Here is a 20,017-nt window from a genome sequence, read left to right as displayed (position 1 = left end):
CCAATCATTTTCCACTTAATCACACAAATGTGTCTATGTCTTGAAAAAAATCAAAGCATGATTTAAAGAACTGCTAGGTATTTCATCACCTATTTGCACAACGGTGGTCGATTTTTAAGGCGTTTTACAAAAAAAAACAAAAACCAAAAACGCACAAGCCCCAAAACAACGGGTTGCCAAACACGGTGCTGCCAGCGGCCCTGGGGCTGCTGGTTCCGTTTATTCCACTCATGTTGGGAAACTCGGGGGCCAAGCGCTCAACTCCGGGTGCCGCGGGGGAGGGGCCGGAGGGGCGGCGGGGGGCCCGGACCCACGCGGGGGCTGTACCCCGAGGGCGGCCCGGGCCGAGGCGCGGCGGCCGGGGCACCCCTGGCTGCTCGCCTTCCTCTGGGGCTCCCGCTTCACCCCCTTCCCCCTGCGCTCCGGGCTGAGCTCACCGAACCCTCCCCAGGCCGGCGCCGGCTCCACCTGGACGCAGGAGCCAGGGGTGGCAGCAGGCGCAGGCCCCTGGGGGCCCCCCAGCACCCCACCCCACCCGGCGCCCCGGTTACTTCCTCCCGCGCTTCTCGGCGCCCCAAGCCGGACCCACCCAGCACGTGAAACGCGGGACGTGCCCTTCTCCTTCCGCTTTCTCTGCCCACTGCGCCCCCCAAACCTCCGCCCTCCCGCCCCAGGCCCTGTGCCGCCAGCGCGCGCTTCAGAGCTGGTTTCTGAGCAAGTGTGAAAAGCTCGGGGTGCCCCGCCGCTGTGCAGAAACCAGAGGGGTAAACCCAAGGGGGGCTCTCCCCGCCGCGCCACCCCAAGCGCTCCCCGGCGGAGGGAGGGGAGAGCGGGGGAGAGCGGGGTCGCGAGGCCGGGCGCCCCGCGGGCGCGCGCCCCGGGCTTCCCCCGCGCCCCGGGCCTCCTGCCTCGGCGGGGCCCCGACTCGGGCCCCGACTTGGCGCCCGGCCCGCGGGGAGCCCGGGGCCCCAGGGTCACGCTTCCCGGGAGCGCCGGCCGCGGTAGGCGCCGAGGAAAGTCCCGGGGGGGCGGGGGCGCGGCGCGGGGCGGGGCGCGGGAGGGGCCGGCCTGGGCGCGGCGGCCGAGCCGGGCTCCCCGCCGCCTGGACGCGCAGTCCCGGCCCCGGCGCTCGGGAAGAGGCGGGCCCGGCGCTCGCCATGGCCGCCCCGGCCGCGACGTGAGCAGCGCGGCGGCCCCCGAGCCCCGGCCGGCGCCCCGGCCCCCCGCCATGCGGCCGCTGCTGCTGCTGCTGCTCGCCGGGCTCGGCGCCCCGGCGCCCCCGACAGGTAGGAGGGGCCGCCCCGGCCGGCTCGCGGCGCCGCGGCCGCGGTGGGGAGCGCGAGGGCTTGGGGCGCGCCCGGCGGCTCGCGCATGCCCGGCGGGTGGGGTCCCCGGAGCGCCTCGACCCGGTGGGGTCCGCGAGGGCTCCAGGTAGGGGCCTTCGTGCGGGGCGAACGATCGTTGGGTGGGTCCGCGGGGGCCCCGATGGGTTGCCGGCTCGCGGGGCGCGCGGGGGGCCGCACTGGCCGCGGGGTGTGGGGTGGGCGGCGGGGAATTCCGGCCGCCTCTGGGCGAGCAGCCTGCTGACCCGGAGGAGCCGGGCCGGCCGCCGCTCCTCCCTGCGGCCTGGCCCAGCTGCTGCGCCCGGGCACCCTGCAGCCTGGGCACCCTGCAGCCTGGCACCCTGCAGCCCCCACCCCGCCCCGGCCGCCGCTCCCTGCCAGGAGCAGAGGGTGAGCGAACCCCGGGCTCGGAAAGGGCCGCCTTTGCCGGCCACAGATTCTTGGTACTGATGCGCCTGAGCCCCTGCCTGGCCAGGGGCCGCAGCTGCAGGTGAGACCCATCAGCCTCCTGGCGCCCTTGCGCCTTGGAGACCCTCCGCCGCTGGAGCCTCTGCCCTGGCCGAGGCTGTGACTGTTACTGCAGCCTGGGGGTGTCCAGAGTGAGCGTGGCCTCCACGAGATCAGGGAGAGGGACGAGCTCTCAGGGCAGGCCCAGGTATGACCGTGGTCGTGCTGGGGAGCAGGTCTCCTGGCCTGCTTCTGACCAGCCGGCCTCTTGCCTGGGTTCAGTCTCCTTCTGTAGAACATTCGGGGTGTGTGTGTCTGTGTTTGTGTTAAGCTGGGTTTTTCTGGGTGGAGAGATTGATGTCCTCATTGAGTGTATCACTTAGAGGCTCGTGACATTGAACAGGTCCTCCTGTTGAAGTCTCCAGGTGTTGCTTGGGTGTATTTCTTCCCCCAGCAGCCCTTGCAAAGACCCCACAGCTCCTTGATTGGGGGAACCCTGCCTGTGAGCCTGTGGGCCCACATTTTCCCATGGGAGGCAGACAAGTGGGTTGAATCCTGACTCTGCCCGGGCTCTGGGCCTCCTTTAGATAAGACAGGGGATTGGCAAACTGCTGGGAATGGCGGCGGGCAGGTGGTGGTATGTACACCGTTACTACTGATAGGTGGTGACCACAGAACTCCTTGTGACTGTGTGCGTGCAAAGGTTGAGAGAAGTCTTTAGAAGCTTGGTGGCTCAGCACAGCACAGCACCTGAGGGCTTGGCGTCTTTCTACTAGTCACTTTTTATTGGCTACTACAATGTGACACGTCGCAGATGTACGTTGGCCCTTCATCAGACATCCCTTGCAAAGCAGCACGTTATATTCATCTCTGTTTCTGTGGCTCTGAAATTTTTTCATAATAAAGAATTTTTAAGACCCACCTGGGATATTTTTAAGAGAAACTCTTTATGAGTCAAGGCAAAGTGAAAATATTAACGATGATCAAATCATTAGAAAAATGCCCACTTTTGTGTAAGTCACAAGTGTCTGGTAATCAGAAAATTGTTTCTGTGGTTAGGGTGGGGGAAGTAAGAGTTTCCGAAGCAAAATTTTAAAAAGGAGACTTAGAAGAGCTGTCCTTTAGAGTTGCTGTAGGGAATCATATGTAAAATATGGGATGACCCATTCTCTAGTAACGTGGCCACCATTTCCTTTAGATGGAAAACTAATCAGTAGCACTGACGTGCGCTAAGTCAACTAATTCCTTCAGAATTTAATTACCGGTGTGTTGAAGAATCTGAGCCATTTTCAACACTGCTAACAGCAGGCGTGATGGCCAATATATAGACTTTTCAGAATCATCCAGATGAGTCCCTGGCCCAGAGTTGCCCATCCAGCCCCTGCGCCAGCCTCTGAGACCCAAGAAACGGGGAGCCGGATGGTAAAGCAAAGAAGGGAGGAGAGAGCTGGAGCTGCGCGTGGTTTTGAGTGGAAGAGGCAGCGCTGAGGACACGGGGGTGGTGGCCCCATCTGTGATGAGGCGCGCACCTCTGTGCTGAAGGCCACCCCGTCACCACTCCCAGCTCTTGAGTGGCTGCTCTTTCAACCCCTAAATCCAACAGCACCTGGCCCTTCTGGAGCTCGCCGTGCTGGTTTCTGGGGGGGCTGTCGCTGTGCTATTACCCAGAAGCGGTGACGGTCATGAGGTGGTCCTGGCACTGCACACAAAATCTGCTCCTTCATCCCTGGTGACAAGTCTGTGTCGCCATCCCGCCCGTTGCCCAGATGGACACTGAGGCGCAGAGAAGTGACACAGCTCGCCCGAGGTCCCACAACCCTGCGTGACTTGGAACCCAGGTCCTGGAACCCATGCTCCTCTAAGCGAAAGACACCAGAGGTGAAGAGGCCCCATGGAGAAAAGGAGCAGAGAGGGGGTCCTGAGGCCAGGCATTCAACGCTGGGAGCCAGTCTGAGGAGAGGGCACCGGAAGGGAGTGGCAGAGAGATCAAGGGCACCACAGGACAGAAGGTTCCAGAACCTCGCCCCAGGGCGAGGCAGCGTGTGGGTGAGCCCAGCATGTTCCAGGAACAAGGAGACCACGGGGGCAGGAACAAAGGGTGAGGCTGGCCAGGATATCTGCCAGGTGAGGAGAACCGGTTATCAGGCCCCCGTGCGTGGTCTGCAGTTTTGCTGCTTCATGGCAATTGACGGTTCTCAGACTTGTTTTCTTCCTGAATGTGGTGAAACAAGGGATTCCAAGAAACTCAACTATGAGAGTGAAACTGCAGATTCACTCTCTAGGCTCCTCTGGAGGCTCCAGAAAGCCTTTCTCTGGCCCAGCGTCAGTGGGGTGGGAGCCTGCTCGTCATCACCGGTCCCTGGGCACCCCCTCTCCTAGCTGAATGTCTAGGCTGGGGAGAGGATGGTAAAGAAGGTTGGAGGGAGAGGAAATGCCTACTGGCTCCTCTCCCTGCGATGGGGAGATAATGAAGGGACCCCTAAAGATGTCCGCATGCTGATCCCCACGCCCCAGACTGTTACCTGACACGGCCGATGGGACTTTGCAGAGTGATGGAGTGAGATGCGTTGCTGGGCTGTGTGGGCCCAGGGTCCTTGAAGGACAGAGGAGTCTGGCCCAGACAGACCCCAGCACTGGGCCCAGCGTCCCCCGAGGACGGGGCCACAGCCAAAGAATGTGAGCAGAGGCCCGCTGGAAAGGGCAGGGAAACAGGTTCTCCCTACAGCTTCCAGAAGGAAGCCACGCGGTGAACTTTGGTACGATGAGACCTGTTCCAAACTGATCCCCAGAATAGCAAGCGCATAAATTCAGAGTGTCTGAAGCCTCTAAGTTGGGATCATTTATTTCAGCATCAATAAGGAACAGGCAGTAGAAGGAGGGCTCCGAGATTCTGTGCTGAGCTCCTGGTCCTGAGGACATGCCCTGGAGGAACTACAGCTCTCGGCACACTTTGGGGTCCACTGTACCCTGCAGCCACGGTGTGGGTGATTCCAAACTCTGGCCTCAGTTTCCCTCAGCCAATAAAGGAAACAGAGTTTGAGGAAAAGGAAAGTGGTTTAATTTGCCAACAAACGAGGAGAGCAGCAGACTTGAGTCTGAAAGACAACCGTCCTGCTCTTTGGCAGAGTGCAGGGGTCTTTATGCAAAAGGGAAAAAAGGGGGTAAGATGGACAAGGGTCTGCAAAGGTAGGGGGGAGGGGTGGGGTTTCACTTGCTTTTTTTCAACAACTGCTATTTAACTCCCTTTTCCTTGGAATGCAAGAAGACAAACCTGTCCAATAAGGGAGAAGTTGCAAGAAATATGGGACAAACCTGTTAATGCTTATCTGAGAGACCCCCTGTCATAAGGCAAACATGTCAAATAAAGGGGTCATTGCAAGAGATGGGGAAAAACAAACTTGTTAATTCTTATCTGAGAGACCAATCATTTGTAACTGCATCACGGGCATGGGCCTGACTGGGAGAGCAACTTTCCCGCACCAGGCCCCTCTCTGCCCCTTTGGCCCTGGCTTCCTGAAGGCTTGGTATCAATTGGGAGAAGTGATGGTTCTCTAGTTGAAGAAAGATCCAGAATGAAGGTCAGCCAGTGATGGCAGATATGGAGATGGGTGGGCGTGCTGTAGGTGACAAGTGGCCCCAAGCCCTTCCAGTGAGGAGCTGGTGGGGCCAGGCCCTCAGCCTTACCTGGTTGGTCCATTTACTAAACTGTGTGGTTTGAATTTCTACCTTCCAGACATTTCTGATTCATCTTTCAGTCTCAGAGAAAGTTTTCTCCCTAGAGGAAAGGCTCAGGGCCCTGCCATCTCTAGCTCCATCCTGTAAGGTCTCTGCTCAGAGGAGGGGGTAGGTTTGAGGTCACATCTTCCAGGTCACGCCAAGGAAGGGGACTGTGCCAGTGGGGCTCCCTGGGGGTCATGCATTTCGTTGTTTGTTCTCAAACTTTAATATGCAAAAGAGCCAGATGGGAAGCATGTTGAAATTGCAGATTTCCTTGTGGCGCATGTGGGACAGAAATCTACATTTTGACAGAATTATAAGCAAATCCAAGGGTGCCATCTTCATCATCAGGGGCTGGGGAACCTGCCAGGGAGATCCAGTAATACCATTTCTGCACTTGGACCAAAACTGCAATGTGTGAATAATGGTTGCGTGCATTTAAGTCATTTTGTAATTTTCTTTTCTCCTTTTGACTCTCCCTTTCTCTCCCGCCCCTTTCTCTTATTCTTTGTCCCTCGCAAGACGCTCCTTCCCAGCTGCCTGCTCCTCGGAACCCGAAGATTCGCCTGTACAACACGGAGCAGGTCCTGAGCTGGGAGCCAGGGACCCCGGACTGGGACTCGAGGCCCGTGGTCTACCGGGTGCAGCTGAAATAGTAAGCCTGATGTTTCCGTGGTGTCCTTCCCGGGAGCTGTGGGGGCGTCGTCAAGGGGCCTGGGGCCAGCTGCTCCCTGTTGCCTCTTGGCAGGATTATAAGCAAATCCAGGGGACACACATGTTTCTTGTGTACTTTTCAAACCCCCAGGGCAGCGACTCAGCCTCCCACTCCTGTGGGGGCTGAGAGGTCACAGGCTGGTGGGGAGGCCTGCGGCCTACCACGTGACTTCTCAGTTTGGTGGAAGTTTATTCTCTTATTGCTTTCAGGAGAAGTTGTCTAAAAGGATTTCCTGTTTTGACAGGCAGAAGGCACCTTATTGCTTCTTAGTTCCTTCAAGTTTGAAAAATCTGGTTTATTTAACCTTCTAGGTCAAATTGGACCTAATAAGGAACCGCGTCCTTTAATTATAATTTTGAAGCAAGTTTTCTCTTTGGCACATTATTCTGGCTCTTGTCCCTTCGGAGTTTGTCATCATTTAGTGTGTAACATAAACACACAGATGAAGACGAGGAGATGGTCCAAGGCCTCCAGTGCTAGTGGATGACCTCATTAAATGGATTTCTAGCAGATGAAGTTAAATTATAGGCTGTCATTTTCTATTACTAAATAACGTTTAGAGAAATGGCAAAGCTTGTGAGGATGTGACTGGTTGGTACAGTGTAGGATCAGGGCCAATTTGCACAGCCTTCCTGGAAAATATTTTCTATACATCAGACTCATAGAGATTCCCACGGCACTTTTACCTGAAGCAGAGGATGCAATCTCTCAGAAAAAACACTGACAAGGACAGGCCTTCAAGTGTCTATTCTTGGCCACCGGCAGAAAGAGGCATGTCACACCTGGTAGCCTGTGGTTGGACCTGAGGCAGCCACTGGAGCCACATGTACAGTTTGGAATGTATCCGTGGTCAGAACAGCAGAGAACCTGGAACCACAACAGGCGTTGACTGTGTTAGAGGAATTGGTTTCCAGTGGCTCCTTTTTCCTCTCTCCGTATCCATTGTAACAGTGTTTGGCTCAAAATCTAGACTCTAAACTGGACTTTGAGGGTTGCCTTTGCTCACATTTATCCATTCTTCAAGTAACTGTAAATGACAAGCATGGTAATCTATAAACAATGGACCCAGTGTAAAGTTAAAATGGGGGGGGGGCCTTGTTCAAATATTGTTAAGGACTTTAAGTTGGTGAAGGGCACCGCGCATGTCCTCAGGCGGAAGCCGGCCCTCCTCAGCATGTAGTGGGTTATAATATACTGGAGCTAAACAAGGTTTTGAGTAGAGGACGTCGCCGCTGGTTTGTTGACTCAGACGTCTCGGCTTCCAAAGGGGAAGGACCCTGCCTGGTGTGTTGACAGAGCCTCTAAATACTAGAAATATAGTTTTTAAAAACTTTGACACTTTCAAAAAGCAACACTTTCCTAGACCAACTTGTTTCACTTTGTTGGGTTTGCTCAAAACGTTTTGTAGAGATGTATTCAGGATCAAGTTGATTTTAGGAAAAGAAACAAAGAGATGGGGTGAACAGACAGGCCCCACATTCAGAAAAGCTGAGAGGCCACCAAAAACGGATGGAGGCTGGTTTTCTTTTCTTTGTAGCTACAGATTTGGTGGGAGAGGGCCTTTGCTTCTGTTTTGTTTTTAGAGACTTTGACATATTAGGGAATTTCTAGTGATATTAAATAATTTAATTTTGTGGGACTTGAGCTTCCCATCCTGTTTCTCTGCAGGCAGGCATTATTGTAATTGCTAACAAGGGTGCTTCTGTGTTTTGACAGTTACAGTAGCAAAACCAAAATTATATAGAGCACTTGGTGGCAAAATTTTTAAATTTAAATCAGAGGCTGCAGGGACCATATATATTGGCCTACAGGCCGTTTGGCCCACAGTGTGCAAATTTGTTTTTCAAATACTGCCAACATTAACCAATCTAGAGATAGCACTTCCAAGAAAAAGAATTCTAGATTAATTTCCAGTTTCCATTGAATATATAGCCAGTAAGCAGGGCCCTTTCGGGTTTAGCCACCGCCCCCCCACCCCTCGCCCAGCCCAATCTTCTCAAGAAACATCTTTTAAAGTTTCATTTCAATTTTATTTTAATAGCAATACATGAGCTTTGTAGAAAATCTGGAAAATCCAGAAAAGCAATAAGAATAACATTTAAACAAGCTGTTGCCTTTGTCTAAGAATGATCACTACTGTCCTCTTAGTGTATTTCTCTCTAGACTTTTTTCTAAATGCATGCACTTGTTTGGAAATGGGCTGGTGTTTGTATAAAAATGAAACAAAACTGGGGTTACGCTTTTGGGCCCTGCTTCCTTTTTTGTTTTGTTTTAACTTAATGTAGTTAAGTGGGTGAGCGTTTTTTTCCATATGATTTCTCTGTACACAATTTTATTATATGATATATCCCATGATGTGTTTAATTCCTCCTCACTTACAAATATAGGTGGTTGACTGTTTATAACTCCTGTAAGCCGTATCCTCTTATATCAGTCACCTCTGCTTTTTTCCTTACATTTCCAGAAGAGTAATTATTGGATCAAAAGGGACAAATTTACCAATTTTGGAAATAATCCAATCACTAGCCATCCAGTTGTTTAACAAACATTGACGTGGTGCCTACAAGCTGCCAAGCATCAAAACTGGGTTTCCTTGATAACTGGTTTAGCCTTCCTGGCAGCTCTGGGAGCCATGTTTAGCTCCATTTTATAGAGAAAAAATAGACACTGAAGAACAGAGAAATGAAGCAACAAGGATCTGAGCCCAGGTCTTGTGGCTTTAGAGCCCCCCCTACTTAACCACTGTGCTTGTGGTGAGGGCTGCTGTCCCGTTCGGCACGTCCCAGGACGGAAGCCGGCCATTGTGGGCAGCTGCGAGAGGACCTGTCTGGGAGTCTGCAGCGGGTGGGCAGTGCCGGGCCCTTGAGGCTGTGTTCAGGTCACTCTTTACTGCAGTGGGCCCCTTGGCACCTATTTTTACCCTCTGCTGGCAGAAGGGGAGGCAGCATTCCGGAAGACAGCTCCCTCTCCCGATTGTCCTTCCCCCAACCACAGGCCTTTGGGTGTCAGCTGTCATTTAAATTGGGGTGGCTTGTGCCCCTTTAAACTCTTTAAGAAATATTTGTTTAAGTAGCTCTGAGAAAGGCCCCAAGTGTCTGTGCACTTTCTGAGCATGCTCTGCAGTCTGCAAGGAGGTGCTCGTGGCTTGGGATCTGTCTCCCCGCTAGGGTCGTGACCCAAGACTTGGGGGGTGTGACTGCGGTGCAGTCTTCTATGGAAACCCTGACCACATGCCTTGAAGTGGCTGTTGTGTCCCTTGAAACTTTTTCATTCATAACCCATTGACTGAAGAGGTTACAGGACGCCAGCTAGCAGCAAGACTGAAAAAAATCTAAAACACACAGACTCAGTAATGCTAGGTCAGTACACAAAGGGGAATGAGGTGTTTGCACACAGGTGACCTGAAAACTAGGAAGTGAAGCTTGTCAAGGTAACACAAGGTAGAGACGCGTAGGTGCCAATTAAAGAAAAAAATCAGCATAACTAAATGAAATGAGGAATCGCAGGAACCTGACATTTTTGTTAGGTTCTAATCTATCAATTGATAAAGAATCATCAGGCAAATTGGACAAGATGGCAAACGATTTCAGGGCTGGTGGAAAGAAAACTTGTAGGTGAATTACCAATATATTGTAGGTGAATTACCAAAACTTGTAGGTGAATTACCAATATATAGATCTGTTTGGGTCATTAGCCTCTGGTGCTGCCTTGTTTTCCAGAAATGATTGTTTACCTAGGGAAACTAAAAATAAATTGAAGATAATTCAGCAAAGAAAGCACAAGGTGTTAGGCATCAAGTCTGTCACCTAAGACCAGAACAGAAGTGAGGGCTGGGGACCAGAGTCCCGGGTGGGAGTATTGAGGCTCTGAGGAATGCACTGTCACTTACAAGGATGCCTCACTTTGTATATGGCAGGGTGTTCACATGGGTGAGGCAAACTCTCTTTAAATGCACAACCACGGGGGCCTCCCTGGTGGCATAAGGGTTAAGTCTCAGCGCTACGACCATGACAGCCCAACAAGGTGGCCTGAGTGTGATCCCTGGCCGGGGATCTGATCCACAGACCCCTCCCATCTCCCTGCTGCTCCCCTCAGCAGTGTATTTCAGTAGATCTGCCTGTTCTGCTGCCCACTCTGTCTCTGGTGAATCCTCTCACCCCTCACACCCCAGTTCTTCTATGCAAAAATACATAAATAAATAAATGCATGGCCATGGAGTTAGAACACTCACAAGAGCAGGAAGCATAAACAGAGTTTGGGCAAATGTCCTTCCTAAGACGTGGGCTACAGCAGCTGAGTTTGAAGCATTAAAATCAGCTGTAGGGCAGAATAGGAGAGACAATTTGTAAATCATGTATCTGATAAGGACATTCTATCCAATACATAAAGAACCCTTACAACTCAATAATTAAAAGGCAAGCCAAGTAAAATATAGACACAGGATTGTCGTAGGCAGTTCTCCAAAGAAGACGAACAGATGACCGTTAAGCACGTGAATAGGTGCTCAGCATCATTATTCACCAGGGAAATGCAAATCAAAACCACAGTGATATACCACAGCATACCCACGAGGAAGGCTATAAGAAAAAAGCCATAATAGAAGTGTCGGTGAGGTTGTAGAGAGATCGGAACCCTGCGCCACTGTGAGTGGGTACATAGAATGGTGAGACCCCTTGGAGTTACCATTTGACTGAGCAGTTCCACTCCTGGGTGTATGCCCCAGAGAACTGAAGACATGTTCACACAATGTGACTGTTCTTTGCCAGTGGTCCATAGTCCAAGTTGAAACAACCCACAAGTCCACTGGCAAAATGTGATCGGTACAACAGGATGTTATTTGGCCACAAGAAAGTGCTGATGTAATGTGCCAGGGCAGTGGCTGAGCGAAAGGAGCTGCTCGCACAAGGCCACACCACTGGTGATCTTGTTTATGTGAAATGCCTAAAGTAGGCAAGTCCGTAAAGACAGAAAGTAGATCAAAGGTTGCCTAGAACTTTGGCGGGGGCGGGGGGGTTCAAGGGAAATGGAGAGTGACTGTGAACAGGGGTTTGGGGGGGATGAAAATATTCTAAAATTGATTGTGGTGATGTTGGCTCAAACCTGTGCATCTACTGGAAGGCAGCGAAGTATGAACTTGCACACCCTAAATGGGTGGATTGTGCAGTGTGAGGACCCTGAATACAGCTGTTTTTAACACTGCTCTGGGGAAACCTCTCCAGGACAGAGAACTCAGCGACGAGAGACCCTTTTTCTCTGCAATTGCAGCTCAAGCGGCTGGCACGACACGCATCGCTACTTGCCAGGGGTGAACTGTACGAGGATCACCATCACGTGGTGTAACTTCACTGGCAATGAAGGGGGCTTCTCCACGCACTTCAACGTCCATCTGCGGGTGCGAGCCGAGCTGGGAGACGTGGTTTCTGCCTGGGCAACCGTGCCCTGGTTCCAGCACTACCGGAACGGTGAGAGAACTTGGGTGGAAACTCCATTTTCCATAGCCAGGCTCCCTTTCCTCCCCGCTCCCCTCAGTCCACACACCTCAGTCATGTCTCTCACCCTAAATAACAGCGTGATGGGCAAACCCAAGCGCAGCAAGTCCTTGGTGCTGTCTTGACCTCTTGGAGCGTGACTTTAAGTGACACAACATAGAACAAAAGCAGGCCCTGGAATAACGTTTTGTTCAGTGTTAACCAAGGTCATTTTTTCCCACTGATGTCATAACAAAACAACGTTATTCCAGAACCTCCCGTGCTGACTGAAGCTGATGCTGGGGGAGAGAACGATTCACTGGACCAGGGGCCTGCAGACCACCTGTGTCCCTCCTCTGGAACAGGACCCCCTTTTGCGGTGCGGCCACATCTGTGGACAAGGCTGGGTTGACAGTAACAGGCTCAGTCTGTGAAACTGCTCTTAGCAAGCTGCCCATAGTTCCACTGCCTTCCTCGGGGCCTGGCCGGAATGCAGGTCGATTCCTCCCTCAGAGACAGATTTATCAGGGTGGCCTCAGGTCCCGCATCCAGGATCCAAGGCTCTCTTCAGAAGGGCAAACCCCACCCCTGCTCCCATCCTGAGTCCTGGGATAGTCTGGACAAAATGTCCAGTGAGTGAGAGGCCTGCACCCGGGGGCCCTGCAGGCGGGCGGCCTCCCCTGCTGGGTCACGTAGCTGTTGGAAGGAAGCTCAAAATGTATGTGTCCATGTCTGAGAGCAGGGTTTACGAAAGCTTTCTGTCGCGTTGCTGTAGTTGCTGTAGCTGGCAGTGAGTGGGCAAGGCCGGGCCAGAGAGGATGGGGGTGGGGCCCAGGCCACACCTCTAACCCTCACCACCCTGGGAGAGTCCTGGGGAGAGCGTGAGAGGCGAGCGAGCCCCTGCCTCCGGGCACCCACGCCAGCTGTCCACAGCAAGACGGTCATCTGCGTGTGCAGGGCGTGCGACGGGCCCCCTCGAGCTCAAACCTGTGCTTTGGTCCGAGGCCCTCCAGTTAATTGTACAGCTTAGACCTGATAAGTGCTGTGACCCTTCCTTGAGGGCATCTCCTGAGTCACAGTCCGTGGCCGTCTGGCCTGTGAGTCATGTAAGGCGTCTTAACAAACAGACTGGCCATGGTGCTGTTTCCGTTCTTATATTTAACATAGTGTTACAATTAGCTGGGAGACAAATGTACTTAAAGGTTTGTAAATATCACTCTTGTTCATTCACATAAAAATTGGATGGACGGGTGGAGGGAGCCATGGACAGAGGGATGGATGGGTGGGTGGATGGGAGGAAACGAGGGGGAAGATAAGGGTCAACAGAATCATTTTTCCCTCTGCATGGAAAGGGAATCTTTGACTAACCTTTGGCCCAGTTTCTGAGGCAAGCTGATAAAGGCAACACATTTAGCCTGTGTCTAGGCAGCACTGCTTATGGTCAAAAGGCCGCGGGACTGGTCACCTGCATGTCAGCGGTGAGCAGTGGGAAGCCATGTCTGGGCTTTGCTGAGTGTGGTGGTTCCTGTAATGGGGCATGTCCCTTGTGGGAACCCTGGAAACTACTCCTGGGAGCTGTTGTAAGAGATAGTGGCTCTTATATCTTTTAAGTCCCGGGAACTTCTGTGCCTCCCTGGTGGGGGGCTCCCCGCTTGCACCTGAGCTATCCCCGGGGAGGCCAGAGAGACTTGTCCTGGGCCACCATGTGGGGCATGGCGCAGCCCACTGGGCTTCCTGATGTACAGTTTCATAGTAAATCTTGTGCCCAGAGCAGCCTCTGGTGGTTCTTTTGCACCTGAGGGCTGTTGCGTCGGACAACACCACACTGACAAACGGGAGTGGTGGAGCAGACTAATGCAGGATGCTGCTGAAGAGCAAGATCCTGGCCCTTTTATTGACACACGTAATTGGTTGTAAGGAGATTAAGGAGATTAAAGAAAGGGGAAGGGTGTAGAAGATTAGGCATTGTGAGTCTGCCCTCCAGGCACTTCTCATCTACTTGATGATACACCCTAATCCCCAGCCATGGTTCTAATCTTATCAACAAGGCGCTCCACTGATCAGCTTCTGGGGTCCCTTGTCATACATCGGTCCTGGCCCCCCAAGTGTTCCCGGTCATACCTCGTGATGTATAAGTCGGGAGTACGTGTTATGCATCGGTCCTCAGCGCCCTGGGCGTTCTGGACATACCTTGTGATGCATAACCTTCCCAGTGTGACCCAGCTTTGCACTCTTTGAAGGGTTGGGCTCCTGTTCCTAACTGGCCAGGCCACTTTGACCTTGTTTAGGTGACAAAATGACGGCCGAATAGGCTGCCTAGGAGTAGCAGACCCACAAGGGCAACTTCAGTGCATGTGTGTGTATGTAAATGTGTGTGGTTATATAAATGTGTGGATATGTAAATGTGTGTGCATGTGTGTGTGGATAAGTAAACATGTCTGTGTGGCTATATGTGTGAGCATGTAGACGTGTCATATGTATGAGCATATATACTGTATAGTATTATGTAATGTATATATACACACTATACATGTTTTATGTACAGATGCAATATAGGTATGTATACATATTCATGTATGTTTGTTTGTAATTCTATTTCAGTTACTGTCGGGCCTCCAGGGAACATCTGGGTGACCCCAGAAGAAAACTCCTTTATCATCACTCTCTCCCCTCCCTTTGACATAAATATCTCCTTGGCCACTTTTCATTATTTTGTCCGTTTCTGGGAGAAGACAGCAACCCAACAGGCAAGAGCATTTTTCTTCTTTGTTTTAATGTTCTCTTCTTAAGAGTTTCTGATATAGCAAAAGAAAGGAAACTTTAAAATAGGTAAGGAGAATAGGGTGTCCCAGGATCTCCTCGAGCCTGAGACTGAGCTGGTTGTAGTCCTCTCCTTCAAGACCTGTGCTTCCCCTCCCTGTGCTGGGACTCAGCTGACTCCCAGCCGCCGGGTGCTGTCCATCCCGGCTGTGAGACCTGCTTGGCTGGGCCTGGCGTGGGACTCACAGCTACTACGTAAGGAGGAAAAGGAAAGCAAAATCGGCCAAGGGATTAGACCCACTGGGCATTGCCCAGGGGTTCAGACATGGGGTCCCCAGAGTGCTCTCCCCGTAGACTCACACAGAACACACTTGAACATTCCATCCACAGACTGTGACACCCGGGGAATGTCGTCTATCAGGGAACCGTGCCCAAGGTTTATGGGGGGCTGGTCACAAACGCAGCTTCTCCCCAGCACACACCAAAATCCCAGACTCCCGGAAGGAAAGCCGGGCTTGGGCAGAAAGCACATCACGTGCTCAGTCCACCACCTTACCAGTTAGGTTATGTGGGAACGCTCCTGAAATGCAGCTCCCCAGCACAGGCCCGGGCCGGCCTCGCGAGCAGGCTTCCCCTGAGGACGGCCGTGTCAGGGCTGAACATCGGTCTTCTCAGTTTTCGGCTCTTTCCAATTTTAAAAACGCCGACTGGCTGCTGAAATAAACCTACAAGGATTGTTGCCCTTTAAACTCACTCTTTGTGACATCAGAAGCAAAAATTTCTTCCCACCATTAAGCCGAAGAAAAGTGAAAAATCCTAGTATTTATAGAAAATACAATTAGTTTATATTTTTAAAAAGGCCATCCTCGGGTACGGATAAAAGTCCTGCAGCCGTTAGCTCTGCTGGTTGCCATCTTTTCCATCGTAAAGTGTTGAAACAAGAGGCACAGACTATAAAGAAAGACTAACAGACCCATCTCACTAAAATTTTTTATTATTCCAAGACCAACTGAAGATTCCAGAAACAAAGGTTAAAAGATTAATGACCCTTGGATAAAGATTCATATTCTTCAAAAGAATTTTCACAGAGCCAGTAGCAAAATGTACAAAGGAGATAGGAAATTTATACAATAGAAGTGATCAAAAATCTAAGCCAGGGCCTCCCCGGTGGCACAGTGGGTCGAGCGCAGTGCTGTGAAGCTGTCCGCAGCCTCTGCAGCGCAGGTTCAATTCCCGGCTGGCCAGGGAGAGACCCACATGGCGCGGCGGACCTCTCCTGTCACAGCCGCTGCTCCCCTCAGCAGTGTATTTCGGTCCATCTACTTGTTCTGCTCCCCGCTCTGTCTCTGATGAATCCTCTCACCCTCCCATGCCTCTGGCCTGTGCCCTGGTTCTTGTATAAAAATACATAAATCTTAATAAAAAAAAATCTAAGCCAGCCAAATTCAGTAGTAACCAAAGAAATATGCCTGTGAGCTGCCACATTTCACCCAGAGGTTGGCTAAGATATAAAAGGCAACAGGAATTGCGTGAAGTGGAGGTTCCACAGCTTAATAATATGAGCTCACAGGCTGTGTACAGTTGAATGACCTGCTTGTTCCAGTCACCACGATAGCAATTTCATCGTTCTTCTTTATCAAATGTGTATTACACCAGCATTTCACTTGGCGATAGCTGATTCTACTGTGCTGCAGAATAAGAAACCAGTCCTTTATTTTTTTTTTTAGTATTTTTTTTTTATTTTTTTTTTATAGAGGCATGTTTTTATTTATTTGTTTGTTTGTTTTGTTTTGTTTATACATGCACTGGGTACAGTCAGAAGCGCGGGAGGGTGAGAGAATTCACCAGAGCCAGAGCGGGGAGCAGAGCAGGCAGAAGGACCGAAGTACACTGCTGAGGGGAGCAGCGGGCGGCAGGAGAGGTCTGCGTGCCATGTGGGACCCTCCTCCGGTGGCCGGGGAGCAGCCGGGGATCGAACTGGCGCAGCAGAGGCCGCGGGCAGCTTCGCAACCCAGCACTCAACCGCTGTGCCACCGGGGAGGCCCGAAACCAGTCCTTTATAAGAAATCCTAAGTGTCATAACATGATCTTTTTTTTCTCATTTCTCCCTGACCAACGACATCTTTATGCAGAATGAGGTGCTCCCAGCTGGAAAGCCCCAGGTATGGGGGGGGGGGTGACAGTCCCAGGGGTGGGCAGCCCCAGGGAGGTGGGAGGGAATCTAGCTTTCAACCGTGGCTTGATTGGAGCCAAAACTGTTAAGAGGAACAGACACATTTCAGTCAAAACCTAAGCAGGCGGGGAAACACAGACACATCTCTCCGAGGATGATTTTCTCTCTGTGGACTAACTTCAAGTGTCTAGACCGGATGAGCCATGAAAGGCAAGGGCTCATTTTCAAAGAGGAAGTTTCGCAGTGGATACTGGGATGCCTGCGTTCCAGCCCGGGCCCTCGGCGGCCACCCAGGCCCTGCCCGGCCGAGTCACAGATCACAGCCCGACACCACGGCTCCTTGTCCACTCACTGACATTCACATATAAAACATCCGCTGCATGCCAGCGGCTCCTGAGAAGCAGAATCTTCTTATCTTTGATGATTGTATTCACTGAGGACTTGAGGAAATACAGAGGGGGCCCAAGAGTGTGGATTTGGGCAGTTTACCTGCATGGTGTTGATGTGTTTGTCTTACGTAGATGAAAGGCCCTTTCCAGAAGAATGTCATTGTGTTGGATGGTTTAAAGCCCGCCACAGTGTACTGTTTACAAGTCCAAGCACAGCTGGATGGGCGATGGACAGGCCGGTCCAGTCCCGGGCACTTAAGCAACGCATCTTGCTATGAAACAACGGCAGATGGTAATGTGTGCCTTCTTGTGTCCTGTCTGAACTGGGGAGACGACACTCCTAAAATAGTGAAATGGGGCGGGAGGGGGGCACTTTGAAGGTGGTGGGAGTGGGGGGACCCAGAGAGAAGACAGCAGTGCCCTGTGGGTGTTGTCAGCTGGTGACGGAAGCACCTTCACTGGCTGATAATTCCCGCAGGTGGGGCCGGAGGAGGGGCAGTGACTGTCACTGGCCGTTGTGCTGGGACATGACACTATTTCAGCATCTGGTGATCTGGTGTTGTGTCGTGGGTGAGATGGTCATTCTGGTCACCTTTGTCACCTTTGTAGCTGCTACCAGGCTCCAGCCGGTCATCCTGATCACCGTGGCCATTGTCTTGTCACTGTCAGTGCTGTCGGGGGCCTGTCTCTTCCTGGTGCTGAAGTACAGAGGCCTGGTCAAGTACTGGTTTCACACTCCGCCAAGCATCCCATTACAAATAGAAGAGGTAGGCGGGCACCCAGTGCCCCACGGCCCCCGGGTTACACCTCCAAGCACAGCCATGGACACAGCCACGGACACGGAGATCTGAGTTCACAATGGTGTGGGTGATGTTCACACATGGGAGCAACCCATATGTCCACCGTGGGTGGATGAGTGAAGCAAGGGTGGTGTGGACATACAGTGGACTGTTCCTCTGCCTTCTGGGAGGACATGATGTTGGCTGAAATTAACCAGTCACAAAAAGACCATATTGCATCATGCACTTTCATAAGATGCAAGTAAGATAGTCAAAGCAAGACGTTGCAAGCTGACCATAGATCTGAGGCACGGGTAGGGGAGGCTCAAACAGGGGAGGGAAGGTCACAGGGACTGGGGTGATGGATCATGGGGGCCATGGTGGTGGGAGAACCCGGGGGCCACACCTGAGGGGAGAAATCAAATCCTGTCCAAAAATTCACAATGATGTAAGAGTAAAAAGGGGAGGTACTTCATCTAAAAATACACCTTGAAAAAGCCATAGAAGCAGAAAGTACAATGGTGGTTACCAGGGTCTGGGGGAGGAAAACAGGAGCTGCTGGTCAGTGGGTCTGAAGTTTCCATTATGAAGATGACTGAGTTCTAGAAACCTGCTGTGCACCTCGAACCGACAGTGGAAAGCCTTCTTACCACCCCAAAAAAGCCAAAAAACCCTCTCTAGTTAATATTGTCATAAAGTAACGGTCCTAGAGGGCCTCAGGGTTCTACAAGCATTAATAATCCTTAATAATTGCTTGCAGCAAAACTACCAACTGGGCCCTCGTGAGTGAACTTACTACTAATTGTTGCTTTGGGGTTTGCATCTAAACCATAAAATCTTTCAGTTCACTTTCCTGGGAAAGTGTGAAAATGTTTATCAAAGGTCACTGGAGTTACATGAGAACTATGAATCATTTTTCACATGTATTTTTGAGGTTTCGCAAGTGCACATGATCCACCAGCTTCCTCTTAATCTGCCAGCCCCAAACTTAACTGTATTTCACTATCTGGCGGCGTTTCCAAGAGCCGGGCGCCAGCTTCTTGGTAACCTGGTGATCTGATGGCTAAGCCTAAAGCGGGCAGGAATGAAAGGGAAAGTGAGGCTTGTGAACTCTCACTGTGTAGGCGGGACCTGGGCCTTCTGACCCTCCAGGACACCCCAGACCCTCTGCTCCTGCGCTGCATGGAGCAGAACCCACCAGGGTGGGCAAAGACTGAGAAAAAGATCCAGAACTTTCCCACTTTTGCCCCCAATGTAGGTGAACTAAAGGTCCCTCGCCCTCCTTCACTGAAAACTTAGATTTTCAGAGACGCTGCAGGCACGCCCCACACTTTTATGCATTGACTTGTTTGACCCTTGGGTCGGCATTACAGTTACTCACGTGGCAAGGGGTGGAGAGCGCAGAAGCTGTTTCATGTGGACAGAACAGGAAGCTTCACCTGAATAGAGGCTGATGGTACCGACTAAAATGAAGGTTTGAAAGGCTGATCTCGGGCTGATAAACTAATCATGGTGTTGCTATTTGACCTTTTCCAGTACTTAAAGGACCCAACTGAGCCGATCCTAGAGTCCTTGGACAGGAACAGCGCCCCAAAGGATGACGCCTGGGACTCCGTGTCCATTGTATCGTCTCCAGAGGAGCGCGATGTTTCCAAAGCACTTTGAACCAAAGCGCTGGTCCGGCCACCGGCCTATGGGAAGAGGACTCTAAGCCAAGGAAGCTTCTGGCATCCTGCCGGCCCTGGACCCCATATTCCTGCCTCATAAAAGCCTAGCAGAACCTAGGGAGAGGTGGGAGGGTCTCTAGGGGAGACAAGCTTACTTTTTCCAAGAATTTTCTAAATCATACAAGTTTCTAGAATGATGCTAAAGAGAAATCCAGGAAAAAATAAGATTTCTCTTAAACACTAAAGGGACATGTAATTATTTGTTGGCAAAATGGCACTGGCTCCTTGTTCATTGTTGGCTGGACCCACTTGTCAAGAGACTTGGCTCCCCCCCCATCCCTCAACTCTGGAAAATGAGTTGGGGTCCCTCAGACAGGTCACATTACCTGTCTCAGCCTGACCCATTAAGAGACGTGGCCTCCTGAGCAGACTCCTGGCCAAACATGGTTAATCCTATAAACATTTTTCTAGTAATTTAAAGTTTTTTTCCAAGCTAGAAATAAAAGATTGGATAATTAACTTTTTAAAGTCTGCGTGTAGTCTCTTCTTCCCACTTTAC

General features: G+C 51.6%; 1 protein-coding gene across 1 annotated transcript; it reads left to right on the top strand.

Moving 5' to 3' along the window:
• The first annotated feature begins 1,157 nt into the window (after positions 1-1,157).
• On the top strand, positions 1,158-19,965 carry IFNGR2 (interferon gamma receptor 2). Its single transcript, XM_054700653.1, has 9 exons — positions 1,158-1,177; positions 1,660-1,733; positions 6,030-6,162; positions 11,488-11,684; positions 14,292-14,437; positions 16,583-16,612; positions 17,145-17,304; positions 17,622-17,779; positions 19,328-19,965. The coding sequence occupies exons 1-9, from the start codon at positions 1,158-1,160 to the stop codon at positions 19,454-19,456; spliced, it is 1,047 nt and encodes a 348-aa protein (XP_054556628.1). The 3' UTR covers positions 19,457-19,965.
• The last annotated feature ends 52 nt before the right edge of the window (positions 19,966-20,017 follow it).

Source organism: Talpa occidentalis, unplaced genomic scaffold (genome assembly GCF_014898055.3).
Source record: "Talpa occidentalis isolate TD23 unplaced genomic scaffold, MPIMG_talOcc4v2.1 talOcc4.4, whole genome shotgun sequence".
Taxonomy (NCBI): domain Eukaryota; kingdom Metazoa; phylum Chordata; class Mammalia; order Eulipotyphla; family Talpidae; genus Talpa; species Talpa occidentalis.
Note: the sequence above shows the minus strand (reverse complement) of the source record. Positions and strands in the feature narration are given on the sequence as shown.

Excerpts from the sequence above, each read along its gene's own strand:
- IFNGR2 (XM_054700653.1), top strand. The coding sequence starts at position 1,158 with ATGGCCGCCCCGGCCGCGAC. Across the intron at positions 14,438-16,582 it reads AGAAGACAGCAACCCAACAG|AATGAGGTGCTCCCAGCTGG; the intron begins GCAAGAGCATTT and ends ATCTTTATGCAG. Across the intron at positions 16,613-17,144 it reads TCCCAGCTGGAAAGCCCCAG|ATGAAAGGCCCTTTCCAGAA; the intron begins GTATGGGGGGGG and ends TGTCTTACGTAG.